The following is an 11,092-nucleotide window of genomic DNA, read 5'->3' on the forward strand; positions in this document are numbered from 1 at the left end:
TCTTTTTACTCTGTGCAGATCTATAAATATTGCTCAGTATTAAGGTTCTTTTGTATTAATGTTGTATTGCATGTCCTACAGATATTCCATATTCTATATTTATGAATATTTCTGTTTTGATGTATATTTGAATCTTTCTAGATACCAGACAATTTAAATCGCTTATTTTGAATTAAAAGAATACCACTTCTAGTTTCAGTTACTGTTCAATTCTAAGACTGAAATGTACCGTTACTGTTACAAATAGATATATAGCTTTAGTATATGTTCTGTTATAGGATATGTTACAGCAAGTTCTCCAGATACTGCTCAAATCTAAGTTACTAGTTACAGACGATGATGAAAATGAACTTGTCCCTACGTCACAACTGTCTCTTTTCTTTGGATACAAAAAGTAAGTTGACAAACAAATAACACTCACAAAATGGAAATTGTGTTTCTTATTACTTAACAAACTTTCTTTGTTTTTGAATTTTGGATCAATATTCTTTTTGCTAATTCTAAACGTTTAAAAAATTCTGATGAGTTACTCAAGCTTTAATGATTTAATTATGTTTTAGTCTTTTAAAGCTTTTAGCATGTACTGTCTGGTCTTCATTATGAATGTTATGTTTAGTCTTTTCTGAGAATTATTCTTGCTTAACAGTATTTTTTTCGGTCTGTGCGTCCATTCATTCCTTTGTTCGTCTGTCTCGCTTCAAGTTCAAGTTTCTGGTCAAAATTGTTTTTGATGAAGTTTAAGTCCAATCAACTTTAAACTTGGGACACATGCTACCTATGATATGATCTTTCTAAATTTAAATGCCAAATAAGAGTTTTGACCCCAATTTCACTTTCCACTGAACATAGAAAATGAACATAGAAAATGATAGTGCAAGTCTTGTTTTAGATAAAATTTGATCTTGATATAATGTCTAAAGAAAATGTTTATGTATGAATAGAAAGACATTAGCTACAAAAGTATTGTGACATATTGTGGAATATGAGAATCTGTGAACGTTGTTTCAAACAGTGAATACAAGTATAGATACTATTATGATTTAATATATTTATGAAGAAACAATAGTTTGATATGGCGCTATATATTTTCAGTAAAAAGTTACGTGTAAATATAAACGTTCCAATGAAACAAGAGGTGAAAATAGAACAGGAAGCTACACACAAACACATTGAAGAAGACAGAAAACTTCTAATACAGGTACATATACATAATGAAATAGAAAATACCTAAAATGGGAGCATGTTATTAAACTGTGGCATATAAGTAGAAGGCACACTGATTGTCAGACCTCAGGCTTATTCTCTTTTCAACTTATTTTTTTACAATCCATCAAGTTTTTCCCAGAAAAACAGGAAACTTAAAACGAAAAAGGCATTTTTTAAAAGGTATGGGAACCTTCATTGCAAACTTGCAACTGTAACTCAAATCATCCACCAATAAAGGACTACCTCGTAGGATGAGTGATCCTCCTGCAAAATAAAAGATGATTTATCTTAACGCTAAAATTATGAACATTTACTTATGATGAGTAATCTTCCGCTGAAAATAAGGAAATTTTCCTGACAATAAAAGTGTTGTACAACAAAGTGTTGAAAATACTGTTAAAAGCTTTACATCATAGAATATAAACATTCTTCACAAATTACAGTTGAATAGGACGTTTATGTACAATAGTGAATCTGCAGGCTCAAAGTTTTGACTTGATAAATACACAAACATACAATTAAAAAAACTTTATTATTCACATCAAAACTCTACAGGATGAAAAAAAAATATATAAAAAAACATATATATTTTGTGTGTCCAAAGCAGTTTTTGGATTTCCCTTCATTAGCAACGCTCAAGGCCTTAGTATTTGAATGCCAAGGATGCATAAGAACCAAATCAGTTGAAGAGCTTTTTAACAAAAAGGAACTTAAAAAAAACAAAATTTGAATTTGAACTTGAGTAAATCTTAACTTCTATAAGTTTTGATTAAAATGCTTTATGTAAAATCAATGGAGAAAAATAATAAGATATTGATGTATTCATTTCTTGTATGTTTTTAGGCAGCCATAGTACGTATTATGAAAATGAGGAAGACATCAAAACATCAACAACTTTTAGGAGAAGTTTTGAACCAGCTATCATCTAGATTTAAACCAAGAGTTCCTGTGATTAAGGTACTTCATTTTTTTTTTTAAAGTTTTGTGTGAGATTTTTGGACAAGCAGTACATGGGGTACAAGTTTTTGTAGCAAAGAATTCTATGAGTCAACAAGATATATGTAAAACTCAATGTGTAAAAATTAAACAATTATAAGTAGGGCCTTTAACATGGAGACTTGGCTTGGCGCACACTGAACACCAAACTATAAAGGGCCCAAAAATAACAAGTATAAAACAATTCAAAAAGGAAAACCAACAAACTAATCTATATAAAACATGAGAAAAACTTATGAGCCACATCAACAAACCACAACCACTAAACAACAGGTTCCTGTTAAAAAGTCTGATGTTATGATCACCTATATTGTCAAGACAACAACTTGATTAATAGATAAAAATGAAAAGGGATGGGAAATCATATTAACTACACTGAACTGTTTACACAACTTTTAGAATAATATTTTGTTTATTTTTCTCTTTCAGAAATGTATAGACATTTTGATAGAGAAGGAATATCTAGAACGTGTTGAAGGACAGAAGGATACATACAGTTACTTAGCATAAATTTAAACTCACTGCTGTTTTGTAAATTCACCTTAAAATGTCTGCCGATGACAAGGGAGTGAATTCATCAAAGTATGAAAGGGAGATAACTGAATTTTGTTTTTGTTTGGATAAGAGGAATTGAGGAAATGATGAATTTGCAGAATGTTTGTCAGTTGTGAATGCAGACAAGATTTCTACTAGAGTTCAACAGTTTAGTATGTTATGTCCTCTGATACAATCACTTTTTGCTGGACTGTTAGTTTTTTCTCTCTATTTTATTGAGAGTTCTTGAATTAGATATTGAACATACTTTGTACTAGACTGTCATGTTTGTGCCAACGATGTATAACTCTTTCCCGTTGTATATCTTTTACCTATATATTCTATACTAGGGCTATATAAGTGAAATAACAAACTTACAAAAGGTGTGTAATACAAATAGAATAAAATAACAAAGATATTCTAGTGAAAAATACTGGCATTAGATTCCTGGTAAGGCAAAATCAAGTCAATGAACTGTTATTTATTTACATTGAAAAATTGATGTCATCCAATTGTCCTATAAATAGCTGCTGCATTGCTATTTTTCTGTCAGATATTTTGTTCATTTAAAATATTAAAAAAGATTATTTTTTTGTTTAGCAATTAAAGATTTCCATGTTAAAAGGAGTGTTTTTCCAGTTTTCATCACATCATTTAAAATGTCCAACAGTTATACCTTTGAGACGACTGCTTGGGTTTCTGTTTACAAGTTTTCGCTGTCAAATATCATACATTTTATGTACCAGATACCAAAACAAAAACTTTCATCGATCAGTTCAGAATTTTGGGTTTATTTTTCAAATTTGAAGGTTTCACTTGGATGCAATTTCATTATTAATTAATTAAGGAAAAAAACCTGATTAAAAAAATTTGGGGATGTGGGAGTTTTACTTTTCTTTAGTCCTAATTATTTTTTTGTATATTTTGTTTACCACATCAAAACAGCATTTTGTATTAATTTTGCTGTTTATCCTAAGTTGTGCAATGTACATTTTTAATTTGTTTTATTTATTTATGGTTTTTATATCTTTAAGATGGTAGTGCAAGCAGTTTGTACACATATACTGCTTGTATAACACTGAAGAAAAACCAAAAAGTGCTTGTTGTGTGCTTAATTAGTTTGCTTTTTCAACAAATGAAGAGCTTAGATTGCTCCTCTGATTTGAAACATAAGATTTTCAAATTAAACATTAACTGCATTATATAAACTTGATTCCGTAAGTGTTTGACTTGTAAAAATTCATCATTTCACCTTTTTTTCTTTCTTTTTAGGATAACATAAGAAATAGCCAAATTAAGTTGTGTGTATGTCGATGAAAGTGTATGTACTGCATTTTGCAGTTGAGAAAAAGAATAGTATTTGAGTGTAACTGTGATGTCATTTCTGTTTTTAAGAATCCTTTTTTTGTTATGCAAAAAGTTTTATGATCTAAATATATATATTACTACTATTAAATTTAACAATACCTCAGATATGACTAAATGTTAATTTGTGTGTTAAAAAACAACCCATATTTACTTTTAGTTTGTGGTAATCAAAACCAATTTTCAAAATTAAATAGTTATATTTGAAATCCTAAAACATCTTTGGATTATAGAACATATCAAATTTTTTAAAATTAATAAAGTTTAACTTAACTGTACAATTTTTTTATGTGTTTATGTTAATTAAATTACAAATACCAGATTTCAATATGATTGCAAAACTTCAGGTTCTTTTATTGTACCATCATATCGTCCATTTGATTAAATCATTTCGTGGAGTAATGTGTTCTCATTGATCAGTACTGGAAATTAAAGTAAACTAAGATTTAAACCAAACCCTTTATAGAAAATAAAAAATAATGTATTCTTTTCAATACAGAATAGATGTTTTCACTAAATTAGAAAAAACAAATTTCAACAAAACAACATCCCATACCATTTTCTTGATATTGAGAGTCAGAAAGGACCCATTTCAAAATTTAAACAAATCCAATAAACGCTGCATAGGTTCTCCGTTTTGAAAAGTTCTTTAGATCAACTTTGATATCAGTAGTATAACCATGTCAGAGTCTTAGCTCTGCTTTGTTGATCCATACATGGTGTTGTCATATCATGCTGTGCTAGACACAGCTCAACATTTAGTATTTTCAAATTACTGTTATGACTTTTTTTCGTTGTAGAATAAGTTGAAAATCTATTTTACAATGTACATATATTTAATTGCCAAATATTACAGTATTGCCCAATCGCTAGGCAATTCTATCTTGTTTCAGACAATTGTTTTTGTTTGTTGAATATTCTCAAATTTTATATTCTCATTGAGTATTCTGTGTTTTTAAAAAATTGTCTTCAATGTTTTTGTCTTTCATATCATTTTGTTCCTGTTTTCTTGGAATTTAGAAAAGAAAAATAAATACTACAGCTGTTGATATCGAACATGAAGTTATTTGTTTTAACAACATATTGGTGTGTTATTATAGATAGTGTTGTAATTGACTTTTTTTGTTCTTCGAAACTTACCTTCATGGTCCCATAGCCTCTTTGCCTCAATGTCAGAGGACTTGATTTATATCCTGGACAAGGTAAAACCAAAGCTGCTTTTCCATCAAGCACCAAACATTAAGGTGTAAGAATTAAAAAACTGATGAGACTCATGAGTCATTAAAATTGTGTGTGAGGTAAATGATATGATAAAATTTATAAAAAAAAGTTATTTTAAATTCAACATTTTTTTTTCTATGTATGTTTGATAAATTTCTTTTTTCAAAACTAAAAGATCCAATTTTAAGGAATAACGATAGTGTTTGGTTGATCTTAACTTTTTGACCCCTTTCATACTTATTCTCAATTATGTTGACATTCCAAGTTTCCAATCTATTATATTCCTTGTTGATTTACACTCATTCTGAATATGCATAAAATAATTTCCATTGGATTTACAGCAAACAAGAATCAATCAACCATCCTTGCCCCACATGCTCATAAAATAAGGTTATACTATCCCACCCCCTGCAAAAAAATGTGAAATGCAACACTATATATATTTTACACACAATAATATTTAAAATAGATTGATAGTTACATACCTAGTTTACTTTGACAATAATTTCTTTTCCCTTGTTTAGAAATATAACAGATTACAGCTGTGCTGTATGAACAACACCAGTTTGGTCACAAATATTTTCATGGTAAATTCAGACTGTCTGTACAAAATAAAAGCAATTACCAAGAATCTCTTGCACCAATAATTGATATAATTTATTAATCTGTTCTTTTTCATCTGAATAAAAAAAATGACATATTGCTGATTTCATTCTTCTTATTTTGTCCCGCCTGCCACGAACATCTCGGAATGCAGTACATAATGGTAACCCACTGGCAGCTGTGAAACTATTTGTGTAAAGCTTTATATTTCAGAAGATCATGATGCTTCATAATTTTTTACAAGGTTTTGTTTGTTATATGTCCTTTGTCCTTGACCTCATTTTTGTCTTGCTTGACGGAGTCAAAAAGCTAGACATAGGTATGCTGTTTCTGGCAGCACCGCGTCAACAATGTATTAGTTTATGATTAGGTCTAGTTTGTGGTGAACCACAAGTTGTAGGTCAAATATATTTGGTGTAGTTTGTGATAAGGTCAGTGCAATGGGAACCATTAGGGGTAGGCCAATGTTAATTGTTATTCAGTTGTAATAACTAATAAGCATGAGCAAATCTCATTTCAATGGATAATGTTGACCCTGTCCCCTCAGTCATGGTCTATCGACTTTGAAACTTTTGCTTAGTTTACATGTATTAGTTTGTGATTAGATCAGTTTAAGATCAACTGCTTATATTAAGTCAATGATATTTGGTATGCTAATTAATTGGCATTTGTAAGTATTGTTTCCATGGAGATTTTATACGTCAACCCCTTCTTCATGGTTCATTGACTTTATCATAGTTCTGTTTACAAGTTAATTAGTATGCAGTTGTATTAGCATTGACACATCTCATTTACATGGAGATGGTTTAGCCATATACCTCAGTCATGGTTCATTGACTTTGAATATTAGCCTAACTTGTTAAGTATTGCCAATTTAATTTCAACATTTGCATTATCAAAATCACATATCTCTGTGATAACAGTTAATCATTGAGAAGCGACTGCTTTCCTGTGAGATAATCATTTATATTTGGAAATAGAATAACCATGTTTGGTAAATGGCTTTAATGGGATCCTTGCAAGGTCTATGTGACGTCCATCAGACAGGGTTTCATGGATCAGTGACCAAGTTTAAGGTTTTGTGGCGAAGTCCATGTTTTAGATAGTTTAAGCAGTAGCTCAACTATATTATGTGTATAGATGTACATTTCCAACTTGCATGTTTCCTCTTGACCATGACCTCATTTTCATGGTTCATTTTAAGTTTTTGTGGCTTGGTCTGTTTCCTAGATACTATAAGCAATGGTGGATTTATATTTGGTGTATGGATTGATTGTGAAAAAGATATATTTTCAATGGTTGACCAATTCAGGCTCTTAAGAAACCTCTTGTTCAGACATGGAAAATGAAAGCAAATGCATAGAAAAATGTTGTTAGTTAATTTTTGGTCTCATGTTTTTGGCAAAATCTGAAACAATTTGATGGTTTTGTTCCATACTATCTTTCTTCTTGCAATAAAGATAAGTCAACAACCTCACTTGGGGGGAAAATTTGAAGCAATATGAATATTTTTATGCAACACTCCATAGCGAAGTGGTCCTGAAGTTTTACCCTCATCAGTCTGTACATCCTATATGGTTTCCATTCTCTTACATTTGTTTGCCTCAACGAAATGTTAGGAAACTTATTCACAATGCATATTACCTCGAATCAGATAAATTTTGAATTTTTGTTGGCATCACTTATACCTTTCTAGAGTTATGCCCCTTTACAAATGGAAAACCTTTCTGAATTTTTCGTTTCAATTCTCATACTTTTGTTTGCCTCAACCAAATGTTGTAAATCTTGTAAACGATGCTCAAACTTCTTATTACCACAAAACTAAGATAAAGTTTGAATTTGGCTTGCTTCACTTTTACATTTTACGATGTCCCTTTAAAACTTATATGCAAGTGAAGGCATCATCTGTGTCCCAATGACATGTTCCCCATTTATTTGGATATCCACAAAAATCTTTGAGAGTTTACCAATGATTTAGTGCACCAAGGTAAAGTTCTAGTATATACATTTCTTGGTTTGGAAATAAATTGCTGATGAGTCATTGTGACTTTTTATTTGCAAGCACTGTTGTAGGGTGGTTATTTTGTAATTTTAGTATTCCACTAATATTTGAATTAAAAATGGACAATGTTAGATTCTACTAATGATTGAAAATTCAGCGAAAAAAATTATTTGGCAAATTAGAACCTAGAAGATTCTGGGTGGTCATCTTTGATAAGTATGTCCCATGACTCTACATGGCAACCAAGAGGGCCACCCCTTAACATAAAATTGAAATACATGAAGGGTTTTGATTAAACTTGAAAGGACAAGAACTATTGAGTTGTATTATCATTTGTAAAATTTTCCACTTTTTTCAGTTACCGGTAGAAGTTTGTCTATCATGTGTAAATTCAAAATTCAGTTTGGTCTACTGTAAACCAGGTAACTGGTTAGTGATTACAGGCACCTGGGAGCCTCTGTTTTTGGACAAATTGTGTGAAATTTGCCAAAAAATATTAGTAGGTTGAAACAATATTCAAAGTCCTAGTGTTAGCTTTCTTATCATTTGATGTAAGAGGGTAGTTTGTAGCAATGGCAATCAAAGCACATTCTGGTTCTCATATTGAAATTTCTTACTGGTACTCGTCTATGAAGTTAAGCAAGCAACATTCAATCAATATTAGTTTTCTGATTTCCTCAGTGTAATAAGTAAGATTGATGCAACTGTCAATTTCTGAAATAAATTAATAAACATCTACTTTGGATTGACATCGAATGCATTTGGTGTTCATCATAACATCCATGGAGCAACGGGGCCAAGAAACATGTTTAAACGTTATTTTTACTGTTTGCACTGTGACCGTCTAAAAATAGAAATCTATGTATCATTAAGGAAACATTTGGCATCTACACCAGTGTGCCAAAAGGATACATTCTGCATGCGCGCGGGTGTGCCAAAAGGATACATTCGGCATGAAAGGGTTAAAGATAAGGAAATGTGGTATGATTGTCCAAGACAAATTTATATGTAGAAGGGTTTTGTACAGGGCTTATCAATATAATTCCAAGTGAAGAATTAAGAAGCCATTACACTTATACAACCAAGTTAGCAACCAAGAGTGGCAATTGACCACAGCATTTTTTTAGTCAAAAAATTTAGCCGGTCAAATATACTATGGTTTTGTGTGTTGGTCATAAAAGTTGCCCAATTTATACAAAATGCCCTTTCACAATGGTAAGACTATCGCAACATTTATTTTGAATCAATCAACACTATTTTTCTGCAACTTCACCCTTCTCAAGATTGAATTAAGAATCACTCAAGATACAGTATTTACAATGATCCCATACTGTAAATTCAGAAATTTTTGTGAGGTTTTTATTTTGCCAGTAATGTGACAGATAGAGTATCGCAATAATAAGATCTTACATTTTGGATATGGTATAGATGTATCTGTAAACAGCTTTACAGAATTCACAACATTTGCTGAAATAACAGTATTCAGGTAATATCTGAGTTTAATGTACAGGTAAATTAAATGAGGCAATACACGTCAGGGCCATAAATCAGTGTATTACCAAACAATGTACTATTGGTTTGACCCAACGAACTTGTCTACTATGTAAAAATGTCAAACCAAAGAGCAGACAACAGTTGAAGGCCACCAATGCATCAACGTAGAGAGAAAATCCTGTATCCAGAGGTGGTCCTCTGCTAGCCTCTAAATGATTTTAAATTTACAATTTTTTTAAGGCTTCTATAGATCATAATTCATATTAATCCATAAATAAAATACCCTTACAAATATGATGTGTTTTTGACTACAGAAATGAATGAATCCACAGTATGTCTGGTCTACTCAGACTTTTGTTGTAGGTAAACAATCATCTTGAGGGATAATAAGTCATGTAGTAAGATCTATTCAGTACATTTATTTTAATTTACAACATATAACATAATAACTCATTTTAAACAGTTGTGACAAAAATCTGTTGTTTTTATGTCTTAATAAATCCACAATAACAAAATATAAATAAAATATGTGTCTCTTAATATAAACAGAATGTTTGTCACATTGAATTTTCAAATGAGTGTGCTGAAAGTCAGGTTTTTTTTGCTGTGGTACATAGTATGAACATAAGACGTTATTTGCAGTCACACTTGTTCCTTATATGATCGGTCATTTAAGATTTGCATTCCTTCAAAAACAAATATATTGAAAAATTTTGTCAGCCAACTTCTTTGCTAAATTTGAATGTTTGTATTTTTTGTCCAAATTCAAAGTAAAAATGATGAAATGATGAGGTTGAATCTGTTTGCTAATACTGTCAATCAATTAGGAGCCTCTGAAAAAATGAAAGAAAATCAATTAGTTAATAGAGAGGTTGACCCGTAACTAGTACATTTTGTTAAAGGTTATCCATTAAATTACATTATAAAACTATGGAAAAAAGTACCAATAATTCATACTTAATTGTTCACTCCAAAATCCTCATTACAATAAATTAATTCTTAAAGGTATAGAAATAAGCGTTGCACTACCTTGTGCTTACAAGATGTAAAATTATCTTCATGAATATGTGTGAAACATGTGGTACTACGCTACTTGATATAAAACATACGTTTGTCATTTTACAAGAAGATAACAGATTCTTATAATTCATGAAAGTACGTGTAACTTTTATGCATTTTCCTTTCACAAACTTTTTTTTTTATCTAACATTAACTCAAGCAATGACACATTTTTCTTCATATAATTGTAGAATCTTAAAATCATGTTCATTAAGCATCGTATACATGATATACTAACATATTGATATATTCAATACATTGTACAACAATAATGAAATTATAAACATGAAGCTTACAGAAATTTATGTACATATATACAGGTAAAAGTATATCTTTTGTTAAACTTACACAATGATGTTGTTGATTGGGATGTGTATCAACTTAACAAAGAATCCGATGAATCCCATAATAGCAAAGCCTATTGCTGTTGCCATGGCAATCTTCTGAAATTCTAGAAAAAAAAACGAAAAAAGTTTAATAATGATGACTTAATTCTGTATATATAATAAATGTATATAATTTAACTGTACTGTATTGTAAATATAGAAATACTCAATTGTATTGAGTTGGTCTGTATCTATTGTATTTGCAATCACTCTCCTCTTACTGGAT

General features: G+C 30.4%; 1 protein-coding gene across 1 annotated transcript in view; it reads left to right on the top strand.

The window, feature by feature from the left end:
- LOC139510102 (cullin-1-like) overlaps positions 1–6,029 on the top strand; it is a 23,676-nt gene extending 17,647 nt beyond the window's left edge. Inside the window, exons 17-20 of the mRNA XM_071296357.1 lie at positions 279–394; positions 1,093–1,198; positions 2,050–2,163; positions 2,632–6,029. Of these exons, the coding sequence (XP_071152458.1) occupies positions 279–394; positions 1,093–1,198; positions 2,050–2,163; positions 2,632–2,712 (417 nt within the window). The 3' untranslated portion in view covers positions 2,713–6,029. The remainder of the gene's footprint in view (positions 1–278; positions 395–1,092; positions 1,199–2,049; positions 2,164–2,631) is intronic.
- Positions 6,030–11,092: the final 5,063 nt, after the last annotated feature.

The sequence above is a fragment of the Mytilus edulis genome, chromosome 2 (genome assembly GCF_963676685.1).
Source record: "Mytilus edulis chromosome 2, xbMytEdul2.2, whole genome shotgun sequence".
Taxonomy (NCBI): Eukaryota; Metazoa; Mollusca; class Bivalvia; order Mytilida; family Mytilidae; genus Mytilus; species Mytilus edulis.